General features: G+C 38.3%; 1 protein-coding gene across 3 annotated transcripts in view; it reads right to left on the bottom strand.

Annotated features, from left to right (window-relative positions):
* The window catches only part of LOC149807354 (actin-binding protein IPP-like), a 53,354-nt gene extending 46,790 nt beyond the window's left edge, over window positions 1–6,564 (bottom strand). For all 3 annotated transcript variants that reach the window (XR_016422438.1, XM_089965792.1, XM_089965801.1), the window contains exons 1-2: window positions 6,423–6,564; window positions 492–561 (exon numbers count right to left, since the gene is read on the bottom strand). Coding sequence is in view for 2 of the 3 variants with exons in the window: in XM_089965792.1 (XP_089821918.1) it covers window positions 492–505 (14 nt within the window). In the remaining variant the exon portion in view is untranslated. The remainder of the gene's footprint in view (window positions 1–491; window positions 562–6,422) is intronic.
* Window positions 6,565–16,620: the final 10,056 nt, after the last annotated feature.

Here is a 16,620-nt window from a genome sequence, read left to right as displayed (position 1 = left end):
GGGAAGATCACTCTAATTGTCACCTAGGTGTACCAACAACTGTTAGCTATTCAGCTACAAATTTTAACCAGGAAATGCTGGATTTGTGAGGTATTAGTGCTTTTATGGTATTATAATTGGGTAAATGTATTTAATGAAGAAACAAAGAATTTCAAAAATGATAACACTGTAGTCACCCGAATAATTCTGTATAAAAACAGAGTGGTTTTAATATCACACAAAGATTTTCTTAGCAAATATCTGCCAAAGTTTTTAAACTTGCTGGGGTGGGCTTATTGCCAAGCATGTGCTTATCAGATAAATATGATAAACAAGATGTGATAGCTGGACTGACACTGAGATTGGGGCGTATTTTCAGCCCCTTGGGATTTCTATAGAATCTCTGACTCTACTGAGGGTATTGGCATTCCTATCCCTCTAAGATTCCAGTTTGAACACTGCACATGTTGCACATTAAATTTCAAGAGCAATTATCACATCTGCATACATACCAGCTTGACTCCATGGTGTCAGTGCTGCCTGTAAGTAACGACTATCTGAGTCTACATCATAATTGTTAATCTGTAAATAAACACAAATAATGGTTGTAAGCAGTTTGGTGCTGCATGTTCCCTGAGTTAATTCCTATTTGAATGAACAAACTATTAAATAGAGCCAGTAATTCAATATCCAGTCCTAAAACATGTTGAAGTTGATATGACTGTGGCTGACTCACCATCAACAACTTTTATGGGTTATTGTCTGAAATATCTTACCTTTTTAATACAAAACAAAATTTTTCAATGCTTAAAAAAAATGCTACAACCACATGTTAAATAAGAAATAAGTATTCTTTTTCAACTTGTATTAGATTATCTGTTCTGTATGTAAATAGACTGGAGAAGGCCTGAATAAAAATAGGTTTTTATGTAAATAGACTGGAGAAAGCCTGAATGAAAATTGTTTTGTATGTAGATAGACTGAAGAAGGCCTGAATGAAAATAGTTTTGTATGTAAATAGACGGGAGAAGGCCTGAACGAAAATAGTTTTGTATGTAAACAGACTGGAGAAGGCCTGAACAAAAACAGTTTTGTATGTAAAATAGCTTTGTACTAACATATCTTGTTGATTCCTATAAGAGGAGTCCAAATGCAAACTGCACAGACCCAGATCTGCTGTCGCATAATGTGCTGGCAGATCTGGGTCTATGCAGTTTATAAGGAGTTAATCAGATGAATGAACAGCACTGACCCCAATTATTGGTAATTTCTCATACTCAAGAGCATAAATATCTTACAAATTCTAAATTTTCAGCAATATCGCACTGCCTTTCTCAGCAACTAATGCTGATTATGTGACTTATAATGGTCACGTGATACGAGGATATGAATTTATATGAATATTTATGCTATGAGTATGGGAAATTAATGATCATGAATTATCCAGTGTAAGGAAGCAACTTCTTCAGTTGTAACATTGACCCTAATATGCAGGCACGTTATGCTATGGCAGATCAGGATCTCTGTTATTTGCAGCTGGACACAACTTATAAGCAAGTACATATATTAAACAAGTTATTCTATAACTAAAGAATTATCATTATTACTATTATTATTATAATACACAACAAAAGCATCTTGCCATAAACTTCAAAATTGGGTCCTTATGATAAAAATGGAGATCACCTGATGTTCCCACTTGTGACAAGTGGTCAGTGAGCTGTCAAATTGTCATTCTGAAGTCACATCAACAGGAAATTCTTAGTCTATCCCATGAAACTCCCTTGGCTAGACGTTTAGAAGTAAATAAGACTTATTACAAGATCGTGAATCAAATTTATTAGCTGCAAATTAAAAGTGAAGTTTGTAAATACAAATGCAGATCTTGTCAAACATGACAAATGGCAGGAAAACCCAATCAGGTGACAGCTAAGTCTCATCTGCAAATTATTCCTGCATTTAATAACCATTTAGCAGAAAAATGGCTGATTGTTGCAGTCCCTTACCAGGAACCAAGTCAGGCAACCAAAACTTGCTGACCATAATGTGTGCATCCAAAGATTTCCAAAGGCAATTCCTTCGTGAAATATTAAAGCTATAATCACTGTACAAGCTTTGACAAAGTGGGGGTTTTTTTTACACTTGCTGGCCTTCCCAAAACTGTACATTCTATCAGGGGTCAAATTTTATGTCTGGAATTTTCCAATTGGCCGAGTGGTCTAAAGCGCTCACCGTTACTGATCACTGCCATCTCACCTCTGTCTGCGTGAGTTCGAGTCTCAGGCTTGGCTAACATGGGTACATGAGAAAGCCTGCCAGTAGCTTCTCGTGGGTCGGTGGTTCTTCCCAGGGTTTTCCAGGGTTCTTCCTCCACCAATTATACTGGCTGCCGTGTATAGCCTATCTTGTGCTGAAAAATGGCGTTAAACCCTACAACAACAACAACCAACATGTTTTGCATGAATTAGGCATCAAACAGTTCAAGAAACAGTTGAAGATGTCAAAATTTTAGGAAAAGTTGACTGGGTACCTATCAATCTTAATTATCAGTTACCCAGGTACATGATCAAAGGAAAAGTATGTTAAATGTGAACCTGAACTGCTTTGTTGTACGTTCATACATGCCAACCCCATGAGAGTTTTCAGCATAATTATTACTAATATGAGTGGCAAAAAAGTGCAATCTGAGTATAACAATGTAATTAATATATTACATGCCATAATTGCATAAACAATATCATTATGTAAAATGTACATTTATTTTTACTACTTACCTGAATGTGCAGTTAGTTAAAATTCATGTCACACATCGGCTAAATCCATTTGGATTAGTATGATAATACAGACACAAAATAAAATGATAAATTATTTATACACAATATTCACCTTAATAAGTCGATATAACATGTTTAACTTTCACTGAAAGGTCGTAAAGTCCACAAATTTTGAATGCTGTATTACTTCAATGTACAATTAATTTTTTAAAATTTTTTTTTATAGGGCTATCGATTTGTTCTTTTCCTGATGCAACATGTTCTTCAGTTTAACAAAATCACTCTCCTCTAACATTTTATACTTATACAACATCCATAAATCATATTGATAAAGCCCATTTCACTTAACATTTGGTGCCATGGCTTTTTTTTTTCAATGTAGACTGGTCTACTACTTAAGTGTGTAATGAATCTGTGACATTTGGTTTCAAATTCAAGAAACCGGTCTGTTTTCTTGGAAATGTATCAGATACAATTAGTATAAATAGAAAATAAAGAAACTATTCGACGTACGTAGAGAAATAGTCGCACATGCCAAGTGTGTGTGTGATTTGGATTATTAACATAGCTTTAAAAAAATTTCAGTCATATTGCTACTTGATTAAAAAGTCCAAATACAGTATTTTTATGTGCTATGACAACATATTTGAGAAAATAGCCAGAACCAGCCTACTGGGACAGGAAATGTTCCACCAGTACAACAACTGGTGCAGTGATGCTTGACAAATCAACTGTTTAAGAACAATTGATGTGCTTACACATCAAGCTATTAATTATAACCTTACTGCTGGAATATGGGGAGTTTAAGGCCATACATGGGATGTCTTTTGAGGTGTTATAAGTAATAAAAGAATTTTTAAAAATGCGTTCAGAGCCTTTAATGAAAATCAGCTGACCAATTCCCTGAAGGGAAATAAGATGGAGACCAACCAACCATGATAAATAATTTCAGCAGACACTTGAAAGTAAGTATTTGACTTTTTGTCATGTTAATTGTTTTTGTATTTTTCAAGACATTTTAAGAGGAATATTTAAGGGCAATTCTTGCATTTTTGGTTCAATCCACAGGAAAATGCCAATATGTGTGCCTTTTTCCAATGTTTTGAATAAGAAACTATTGGCTGAGAACTATCACAAGTTCAACAGTACATTGATATCCGAGTTTTAAGGGTATGCAGGCAAGTAGCAAAGATCCCGAATTTGCATTGTGTGTTTCAAAAATATGTATCTTTTGTAATGCATGCACAAAAATTCAGCTCAATTCACAGATAAAATATATTACTGAACTATATATTACATGATAATTATTTAAAAGTTGGGATAAATTATTCATAAAAGCATAAATACATCATATATTTTTCATTGCTAAATCAATATTTACTTTTATGGTGGAATTTGCTGGGGATACAAATTATCGGCTTTTCCGAGAGTATGTATCTAGGATGTTTAGCACTTGACCAAGGTAGAATAGGATCTGTATTTGTCGATTTCAGGAAAGCTTTTGACATGGTGGATCATGAAATCCTTTTGAAGAAACTGAAAATCTACCAATGTGATGAAAGAACCATTAGATGGTTTACTTCTTACTTAAGTGAGAGAACACAACATGTTTACATAAATAATGTTCTGTCTGAACCTGGAACAAATTAGATATGGAGTACCTCAAGGCTCAATTCTAGGTCCATTACTATTCATTTTATTTATTAATGACCTACCACTTTTACTAAGAGACTCAATATCATCTACAGATCTCTATGCAGATGACACAACATTGTCAGACATCCAAAACACAAAGCATGAACTCGAAATTTCTTTACAGAATGCCTTAAACAAACTGGTGCACATGCAATGGCATGGTGGTAAATACTGGCAAAACTAAAATATTACTTATCTCAACATGGCAAAAAAGGACAAATCTTGATAGTGATGAACTATGTCTGACAAGGAAGGATACAAAATTTGCAAATGGTCTGTCATGATAGACTACTTGGTGTTCTGGTAGATAATAACCTATCATGGACTGAACATATCAAACATATCGGTAAAAAAGTCAATTCAAGTTTATGACTTCTCAGTAGGATAAGACATTTACTCCCTGAAAGGCACAGAAAACTATTTTATAACAGTTATATACAACCCTATTTAGACTACTGTAATACAGTATGGGGTATTTCAAATGATAAAAACAGCAAAGCTGGCACATCTTCAAAAAAGAGCATTTGGGCTAATATGAATCCAGAAATAAAGCAAGGAAAATTTTTCTGGTAAGTTAAAAATATTACCTATTAAAGACTGAATCTGTTTGAGAAAAGCCAAATTAATGTACAGGATATCCCATAATAGTGCTCCTGAATATTTACAATCACTATTCCAGCATAGGCTACCTGGTAATACTCCCCACCTGTGACCTATGTCTACCAAACTGTATAAAATTCCCAAACCAAATAAGGAGTTATTTAAAATGAAGTTTCCAATACACTGGAACTCTGCTCTAGAATAGTATTCCAGTTGAGATTAGAAATGCCCACTATATTTCCTTCTTCCAAACCCAATATATCCAGTGGCTTCAGAGATGCAGATAAAATAAATAAATTCCTTTGTATGAGGGCCTCAAGGTAGATTAGTTCTTAGCTAACTGAGTTACCCTCTTTAAATAAGGCCATTATTATTATTATTATTATGTTAAAAAGATAGGTCACCTTAAATTAACAAATGGGAGCCATGCTGCCATCACGTCGTAAGTGGAATCACATTATAATGAATTGTGCTATAATGGGTTTTACCTGTATGTCCAAAAATTGCTCTTATTTATTTTAAGTCCCTTGAAGAACTTAAAATTTATGCTGATAAAAAAATCTACTGGTGTAGAACCCAATCTACTGATGAAAATTTGTACATCTTCTGGTTTGAGATCCTGGTTCTCTCATAAGCATGCCATGTAGCTCTGTTCTGACTGCCTGGCCTGGCAGGAACCAGTGGCAAAATCTTCAAGAATATCTCATAGCACATTTTGACATTGCTGTACTGCTTAGAATCTAATTGTTTTAGCCATACTATATATTTTGATGCAGTTTCTTTACCAAAATTATTCTCAGCAAAATTGTCAGGGTCGATGTCTTAAACTGTAGGACTACAGATACACGAACCCCAACCCCCAATCAACAAAGGAAGTTTTATCCTGGGATGGGGTGGTGTAAACCCCATTATATAGTGGAGAAACCAGGTGTGATCCTGCAGTCTTACCATGTGTTACAGGTTGCATTGTGAAGATCTGCACATATTTCATACCATTTAGGAGCTACTTAGCAGTTTGTCTCCTTGATTTCATATGAACTGAACATGCTAATTTCTCCCTCGTTGACCCATGTCCAATTAATTACAACTGATAATTTGATTGCCAAATTTGAGGAACTGATAATATCAACCATTGACATTGTACTTCGGAATACAAATAAAGGTCTGCTATGGTATACACCGAAGCACTGATTTCAAAATATCCTAAACTTTTCTTCTAGTATTAAAAAAGCGGTTAAAAAAAAGGTTAATATCTTAACGGAAATCGAACAAGATTCGGGTGACATTTGACCTCGAAAATAGGTGTTATATCAAACACACTCGAAAATACGCAAACTTCTCGTCAATAAGCAAGAAATATAATATGCGAATTACCTTTTGCTGATAAACAAAAACGTGCACTGCCAGATTATCTTTTGCAACCGCATTACAAAGCAAAATATGTGGGTCTACCAGTGCCCCAAAAAAGTAGCTCACCACAATCAAATCTACTCTCGTTCATCCGGACTATTTTATGGTTCCGTCATTCGGAATCTCAGCTATTTCTGCGAGACTAAAAGTATGGGACTATAGGTTGGATACCGATCACGGTTCTTTTTCTCTAGTTTCTACATATGTTAAATCAGATCTCTACTGTCCTAGACAATTTGTTATATCAGATCTCTACTGTCATAGACAGGATATTTCAGATCTGATATTAATCAGACTGTACCTTTGTTTCTCGGTACTGAACTTCCCACTGTGTCCAAATCCCAATAAATCATACGTTAATCTAAAGTACCTGCAAAGATGTGTGTGTGTGTGTGTGTGTGTGTGCGATCTAGATTTTAACGTAGTTTTAACAATTTTTCAGTCATATCGCTTCGATGTATGCAGTATGGCAGTTCATAGCGGTGTCTAGCACTGGAGCATCATGCCGCAGACATGTAGCATGATGTCCCACCCAGTCACATTATCCTGACCCCAGGCCGACCAGTCCTAACACTAACCTCTTAATGCTGAGCGTCAAGCGAGGCAGCTGTTAGTACCATTTTTGTAAGTCTTTGGTATGACTTGGCCGGGGATCGAACCCACGACCTCCCGCATCTGAGGCGGACGCTCTAGGCCACCGGAGCGGTACCTGCAAAGATAATCCTTAGAATGAGTTATCCGGTAATATATATATATATATATATATATATATATATATATATATATATATATATATATATATATATAAAGAGAGAGAGAGAGAGACTGGTGGTCTGTAAACAAGCAACGCAATTGGTAAAATATTTCATTCCGGATCAGCATTAATGTCTAATTACTCACTGTGTATCATCGTCCAAATACCAACCGACAACCACATCACACTGCTAATATTCTAAAGACTAAACAATTAACTTTAAATTAATTTTAACATAACTAGTGACTGAGGAGGAAAAAAATGTTCTAAAAATAGACTGTCCTGAACCGGAAGTAATTATAGTAGTCCGAGTCCTATCAGGTCAACTTATTTGTGATCAATTTTAGAAGATTCTCACTCCATACCGTTTGTTTGTATCCCCTATTGATTTAAAAAAAAAGAAAAACAGAAGGTATCACGGATATAAAAAAATACACATAATTTAATCATTTCATACACTGATTCATACATTATAAACTAAAATGTCTGTCGCCAGGGGTCCCAAACAGTGTCAACTTGTTGGCGTGTTGAATCAAAAAGGAGTTTCTTTAGCAGTATGGACCCGTGTTTCCTTGACCAGTCTGTTTCCAAGCAACATATCTGATGTAGTTCACCGACTTTGAAAATCTCAATAATTCCGTAAATTTTGGGATTTACATATATTTGAACGCATATGTACAAGAGTTCGTCCTATTTATTTGTTCAGTTTGTTTTTAGAAATTTTAAAACTTGACATTACCAATACTGGACGCAGACGACACAACTTTTACTGAAATAGACTTTTCTAGAAACAAGTAATGAACAATGATCAGTCTGTTTGCTTCTTTACCTCGGAAGTTTTCGTTTGCGCAGAAGGTGTTGACTTCTTTACGACAAATAAAGGTGTTGACTTCTTTACGAAGATATATATGTTGACTCTTTACGACAAATAAAGGTGTTGACTTCTTTACGAAGATATATATGTTGACTTCTTTACGACAAAAAAAGGCGTTGTCTTCTTTACGAAGATGCAGGTGCTGACTTCTTTACGAAAATAATAAGTGCATCTAAATTTCATTTATATTGTATTTGTTTGAATCAATATAACAAGCGAAATAAACATTGATTTAAGTTAACAGGAATTATTTACTCGTTACTTCACTGGACAGGTATGATGAACTGCGAATCAACAACTTACGACACAGAATGACAGTGGAATGCATTAAAGTAACAACAGAATACCCGAGTGGTCTAAAGCGCTCTTCGTTACGGATCACTGCCATCTCACCTCTGTTTGCGGCGGTTCGAGTCTAAGATTCAGCCAATGTGGGCATGTGAGAAAGCTTGCCAGTAGCTTCTCGTGGGTCGGTGGTTCTTTCCGGGGTTTTCCAGGTTCTTCCTCCACCATTAATACTGGCCGCCATGTATAGCCTATCGTGCTGAAAAATGGCGTTAAACCCCACAACAACAACAACAACAACAGCATACAAGATAGAATATGTAGAGGGATGACGAGCGAGATTCATTTAATAGGCACCTGCACATTGGTTCCAGGCGGAGACACTTGGCCCACCCCAACCGCGGATTTCACCTCTAAACATGTTTTGGCCTGCATCCGTAAAACTGAAAACTGACTACTACATGTCTGCATCCCCGACCCCACACCAAAATAACTAATAATTATGTGGGAGCCTATGATGAGATTGTAACCTGACATTCGCAGCCAGAACATGTTATGACAGACAAACACAACTCTGGAAATCAGTTTGTGACGACATGCATTATGCATTCTTTGACAGAATTTAATACTTACATTTATTGACATACATAAGGTATCGTATTTTGTTCTGCGTTACAATGAATGAATAATTTGACCATACAGATGAATTATTGAATACAATAGGATTCAAGATTATGAGTAGTGTATGGGGACGATATAGCATCAATGGAAAATATATTACAGACACCCCCTGTGACGATATAGCGTCAAGACTTTTCAGATCACCCTGGACGATATAGAGTCATTGGGAATTGAACATGGGGAATATTGGGCCTGTATAGCGACAAAGGAAAGTGGGCTTGTTGTATAGCGATAATAGGAATGGAACAGGTGAGGTGACGTTACGCTAATGAGAACATATAGGGAAAAACATCATGGGCACGTATAGGGACAAGGGGAATTTAACATGGATGGAACTATAGCAGGGCAAGGGAAAGTTTAACATAGGTTGGGACTGTCTAGGGACAAGGATGGTGCACAGAGACAGCCATATACTAATACAAGCCCGAGATTTTTATATAAAGCATTACCTAGACCTGAAATTATGTTGGCGGTGTTCATAAATTTGCATAATTGTAATGATGATATAAATAGCTATAATCAAGGAAAAGACCAAGGCCCAAATGGATGTGACTAAAGGTAACGCTAAAATGACGAAATTGTCCCAGAATTTAAAGGAGACTAAGCATATCCCCGAACGTTAGATTACATTGGTTTAGACAAAAATGGATAAACCTATTAAATATTTATAGTCCCAACTTGTGTGACGATCGTGGATAAACATCCATGTATCTATTTATAGCTATAGCTTGTTGAAATTCCTATGAAATCCCACTATCTATTTAATGCTACAACTTGTGGGAAATTCCTTTGAAAAAACCCACTATCTATGTATAGCCTCAACTTGTGTGACGTTCCTGTTTAAAAACCCTAGTATATATTTATACTACAACCTGTGGAAAAACCCAAGTCTATATGTATAGTCTCAAAATTTCCAGCTTTAATGAAGTCACAGTACTGGACACTTGGGGAATAATGACAACAGTGTTGCAAGTGGCTGACCTGAATAAGTGCTACTGTATGTATGTAGGTAGGTGAAATGTATTTGATAGGAATAAAGGGAATTTTATAGAGACAAACAAAGACCAATACGTACACACACAAACATACGCGCGCACACATACACACAAACAAACACACACACACACACACACACACACACACACACACACACACAAACCACAGAGGGAAAAAGAAAAATCTAACTTCAAATATACTATAAACACAGAGGGACGAGAGAAAAAACAAATATAATATTACACAAACGTACGCGAACGCATACAAGCACACACTCTACTATCCACACAAAAGTACGCGAAAATTTACAAACCCCAAATATATTATCCACACAAACGTACGCGAACACATACAAACACACACACACGCACACACACACACCACAGAGGGAAGAAGAAAAAACAAACCCAAAATATGCTATCCACGCAGAGGAATGAGGACAAAAATAAAATCGACTATCCACACATGGGAAGGAAAAAAATATATACTATCCACAAAAATGTACGCGAACGCATGCAAACACACACTCTACTATGCACACAAACGTACGCGAACGCACACACACACACACACACGCAGAGGGAAGAAGAAAAAACAAACCCAAAATATGCTATCCACGCAGAGGGAAGATGAAGAAAAAAACAAATCTACTATCCACACACGGAAAGAAAACAAAACTAAATATACTTTCCACACAAACGTACGCGAACGCACACACACACACACACACACACACACACACCACAGAGGGAAGAAGAAGAAAAAACAATATGCTATCCACGCAGAGGGTAGAGGGAAAAGAAACAAAAAAATATATACATTCCACACAAAATTACGTGAACGCATACAAGCACACACTCTACTATCGACACATAAGTACGCGAACGCATGCAAACACACACACGCACACACACACACACACACACACACCGCAGAGGGAAGAAGAAAAAACAAACCCAAAATATGCTATCCACGCAGAGGGAAGAGGGGAAAAAAACAAATCTACTATCCACACACGGGAGGAAAAAAAATATACTATCCACACAAACGTACGCGAACGCATACAAACACACTCAACTATCCAAACAAGCATACGCGAACGCATAAACACACACACACACACACACACACACACACACACACACACACACACACCGCAGAGGGAAGAAGAAAAAACAAACCCAAAATATGCTATCCATGCAGAGGGAACAGGGAAAAAACAAATCTACTATCCATAAACGGAAAAAAAATAAAATATACTATCCACACAAACGTACGCGAACGCACACACACACACACACACACACACCACAGAGGGAAGAAAAAACAAACTCAAAATATGATATCCACGCAGAGGGTAGAGGAAAAAATCGAATCTACTATCCACACACGGGAAGAAAAAAACTAAACATACTATCCACACAAACGTACGAGAACACACACACACACACACACACACACACACACACACACCACAGAGGGAAGAAAAAACAAACTCAAAATATGATATCCACGCAGAGGGTAGAGGAAAAAATCGAATCTACTATCCACACATGGGAAGAAAAAAACTAAACATACTATCCACACAAACGTACGCGAACGCATACACACACACACCACAGAGGGAAGAAGAAAAAACAAACCCAAAATATGCTATTTACGCAGAGAGAAGAGGAAAAAAATTCAAATCTACTATCCACACACGGGAAGAAGAAGAAAAGAAACGAATATTCATTCCACAAAAACGTACGCGAACGCATACAACACACACACACACACACACACATGAAAAAAACAAACCCAAAATATCCTATCCACACAGAGGGAAGATGAAAAATACAATATCTATTATCGACACAAAGTACGCGAACTCATACAAAAACCCAAAATATACTATCCACAAAAACGAACTCGATCGCATACAAACACACACTCTGCTATCCACACAGACGTACGCGAACGCATACAAACCCCAAAATCTACTATCCACACAAATGTACGCCCACGCATACAAACACACACACATTCGAACGCATACAAACTCCAAATATACTATCCACACAAACGTACACGAACGCATACAAACACAAACACACAAATACACACACACATCAGTAAAGGAGTGAGTGTTTATAGTCACACTACTCCACACTCATACCAATTGTCAATTTGAATAACCTCTTTTCTAGAGATCTGGGTAGCCCTGAAAAGGGCTGTTTTTTGTGGACGGAGATTATGGCAATCTTTCATCGGCTAGGATTGCGTCCCCGTCTGGTGGCAGGCTTTCCCGCAGGATAAGGTCTGCTTCTTCGTTATGAGAAGGAGAACTCTTTCGTGTCTGCACTGCAGTGGACAAAATCCTGTCTGGTTCCTTTTGTTGTTGCTGCTGATCTCTCTGCTTCTGAAGCCTGTACTTCTCCGTCCATTCTTCTTTCTCCTTCTTGATTTCCTCTATGAAGACCTCTTCTATTAGGTCTTCGGCCACTTTCAACATTCTGACATTCTCTATCTCTTCAGGTTTGGGTATCAGGCTTTGCATAACACGATGCAAATGCACGTAGGCTTCGATTAGTTTAGCTAAATAAGAAGGCATCTTCATAGGTTGACGATTCAGCTATGGATGGTCAGACTGGTATAGTATGATATGTTGAAATAATGTCGATTTCTCCTGTTAGGGCATGTTCGACCTTTACTCCAGTACAGCTGGATTTTTAATTACTCCTGGGGAAGGAATTGGTGCCTCATCCCCCAGGCATTTATGTGTTGAAAGAACACTAATTAATTTGGCCATCAGATCGTGGGACTAACTAGTCCCATACGACCTGAATGTAGGGCCGTCATGAGTTGGAATGAACCCAACACGCACTCATGATTGAAGAGTTTGAATTCAGTTTGCCATTGAACGCACCAGGTGTCAACCCAAGCAGTATGTAACGTTCGCTACGATTGGTCGGCAGCGATGACGCCACATTAGGACACCTGGTTCTTTGACGGGTGGAAATGGTCCCACATTCCGTCAATAGTGCGATGTCGGAGTGAGGTTCGGAAGAAGGGCCTCTGAAAGCCAGCCATGGATTTCGTGTACTCCCAGAAACGCTACCCCGTACTTTTTTCAAATCTAGTCCAGTTGCTAATGGACAATAAAAATGCCAATAATGTGTAAGACACCAAATCCATTGAGTTTTTTGAATTTTGAAAATAATTCATTCAAAGTTGGAATTTAGTGTACAGAGTGTACATTCAAAATGCTAATTAATAAAAAGTCAGAATGACTTATAAATAGTTGGTATCACGTATAAAAGAAAATAGGAGAATAAAAATTTTCATGTTGGTAATCGAAACTAGTCAAATTAGGATACTAAAAATAGAGATATTATCAAAAACAGTTTCCAGCCAATGGAAACTGCATGACTCCCTACGGCAATTTGTTAGGCACTCGATCTTTTCAATTCGAGTGATCCCGGGGTCCTCAGATGTAAGCAGTGCCTGATTTACAGCAATGCTATCATTCAGTCCCAATACATCGGCGGTCCCACTCTTGAAAGGGCCTCTCCTGAGGGATCCGAACCGCGACCGGACTGCTGCTTCTCAGCCTGATAGGTAATGGCTAGTATACTAGAAGTGTAAGGTCACCCTTTTACACGACAGTACTCTCCACTGTTATTCAATAGTAGAGAAGGCTGACAAAATAGGTATTATCGGCCAGCTTTCTTTGTTCTTCCGTAATTCTACAGGTCCCCGTGCCCGCTCATGCCGCATGAATTTCATTGACCTAATACAAATGACATGGTACCTGTCAGAGGCTCTGAAGAAAGGGACCCCTAAATGGCGCCATAGGAAACCTGATTCCATCCATCCCCAAGATATAGTTTTCCGGTGAAGTGGTTTGGCTAATTCTCATTGCTGTCCCGGGCAAACAACTTAGTCCTTGTATGGCTGGTGGCTCATCATTATCATCATTCTTCGTGGTAATTTCCTAGCCACCAGGTGGACAGCTCCGAGGTACAGCTGTACGATGTTCACCGGTCGACGTCTTGAGCTGGAATGGAATGATGGTCACACTGTCAGTCATTTGGATTTAGGTCGTATATCACCCTTTCGGGCATTCACGACCAGTTAATTTCCGGTTTGGGAATGTTTGATTTTTTCAAGAGGGAAGGAATAGTGCCACTTCCCCCAACGCATTAATACACTCTTCGAGAGCTGATTGATTAGCCGAGAGGTCGTGTGACAGTAAGTCCCTTTCGACTTGTATGTAAGGCTAACTCGAGTGGGATTGGACCCAACACGCACTCAAGTTAAGTAAGTAGATGTCTGTTTTTGAAGGTATAACATGATAAGACGTCTCTCAGAATTGGACACTGGTCTTATGACGTCACCCCGGTTCCGTGTTTACACGCTCATCGGGGCATCTGATTATAGACGAGTGGGAATCGGCCCACACACTCATCTTTTAATGTCCGAGCTGGTAGGGAGGAAAGGGACTCGGAAGAGAGGTTCAAACGCCGCCGGAACGTTCTTGAAATGCCAAAATTAATATTTGTCAAATTCAACCCAGTTACTTATATGATGGGTATTCCTATTACCAATTATGTGTTAGACACAATCGTAATTAGAGCCTCGTATCTGAGTATTTAATTTTCCTATCTTGATAAATTCCAAATGCACAAAATGTGCATTAATTCAAATTTAGGTCTAAGTGACCAAATAAATTTTTGAATGTCAAGTTTGGTATTTTGGTTTAAATTTAGAACGGTGGTCAAAGGATCATATCCGGTATCATAGTATTATCGAATAGAGATTTCCAACCAAATTGAAATCTCTTGATAAAATGGCAAATTTTGTTAGCCCAGAGAAGGGTTGAGGGCTACCCTCGGAGAATGGATACAGGAACGGCTTGATGTTTGATGGAGGGTTGAAGCTTTCCCTTCTGCGTCTTGTGTATCCATCTAGACCGCATATATCTCCCAGGACAAGGAGTTTCCATTGATGGTGTCGTTTGATAGGATTGGTCTGCTCTCCGTGGAATTTCAGAAGCTCATTTACTAGCATCGCCAAGACTGGTATTGGGCAGTTATAAAATTATTCACCCATGGTGCTGATATCGACAATGGCTTCCTTAGCGTCTTCAAACTTTTTGAGTTTTTTTTCCCTAGTGCTTCATCATAGTAGATTTTTTGATGGGCCTCGAGTATAGTCAGGAGGGCATCTGTAAAATAGGTGGCTGCGTTGTTGTTTCGTAGTAGGTAGGAAAGGCCCCATGCATCAAATTGGTCGGCCACATAATTTTGTACTTCTGTTTGAATTGTGCCTTGTTCAGTCCTGGTTGGGCCACTTCTTGTTTTTGTTTCCTTTGCATCTTTTGTATCTTTTTTTCGTGGCTTGTAGTAGTTTCTTTTTATAACTTTCTGGTGGTGTACAAGTTTTTGGTTTTGCACCAGTAATTGCCGACTTGGTTGTAGTTGATGTTATTGTTGCTTCAGTTGGTAGTGTAGTAGGTTGTTGTTTCTTGGTTTCTCACTGGTTTCGGTTGTTGTTGTTGTGAGCTTCCCATGATCAGTAGCAATTTCATCGCTAGTTGGTTTAGGGGGTACTGCAGTAGAAGATATCAGCGAGTGTGCTACTCGAGTTGTTTATGTTGTTGTTCCAGTTTTAGGTTCAGCAACAGCAGTTATTGGAGTTGTCGTTGTTGTCAGACTCGTGTCCGTTAGCTGGGATAAGTGTAGTGTGGCTGCAACAGATCTCCTTAATTGATTGTTGTCCTTAATTTCGTGTGGCGGTACTGGGATAGTTAAAGGAATTTTTTTCCTTTTTTTCCTCCTCCCTTGGGGTGCCCTTAGTTGCCATTGACTCCCTTCCACTAATTGGTAGAAATGGTTTCACCTCCGTTCCCCTCTCTTGAGCCTCTTTTCCATTTCTGGTTGTAGTTTATTTGGAGGTGATTTGATAGATGTTCGCATCATTCCGTGGGTAGGAGTTGTTAAATTACCGACAAAGGGAGTCACTTGCAGCTGGGTGTGTAAATTCTGCTGTTGTAATTCGTGCTCCCTCTGCAGTGCCTCATTTTCTCTTCTTCTTGTCGGTCTTTCTCTAGTTTCTTCTATTGGCACCTCTCCAATTGTATCTACTATCTTCTTCCCATATCAGCAAAAGTGTGGTTCGCTTTGCTTGGGCCCGAAGGCTCCATCCTGTTGCAACCTGGAGGCTTAACCCCCTTATCGCATTCAAGGCTTGTATAAGGAAAATGGCTTCCATCGGTCATAAATCTCGTGCTTCTTGCTGCTTCGTTAGACGACAACTGAAATGTGGTCAGACTGGAATGGAAATTGAGTTAAAGAAATGTGCGCTCACTAGGAGCATGTATCACTGGTTAGTGCCAGCACAGCTGGCTTTTTAATTGCTCCTGGGGGAAGGAAGGAGAGCCACATCCCCCAGGCTTTTATGTGTTCACATAACTCTTATTAATTAGGCCCTCAGATCGAGGTACTATTAAGTTCCTGGCGATCTGAGTGTAGGGCCTTATTGAGTGGGATTGGACCCAACACACACTCATGTTTTCAGTTGCTATGATT

Source organism: Sinohyriopsis cumingii, chromosome 1 (assembly GCF_028554795.1).
Source record: "Sinohyriopsis cumingii isolate HCF-2022 chromosome 1, ASM2855479v2, whole genome shotgun sequence".
Taxonomy (NCBI): Eukaryota; Metazoa; Mollusca; class Bivalvia; order Unionida; family Unionidae; genus Sinohyriopsis; species Sinohyriopsis cumingii.
This window is presented reverse-complemented; position numbering and strand designations above follow the sequence as displayed.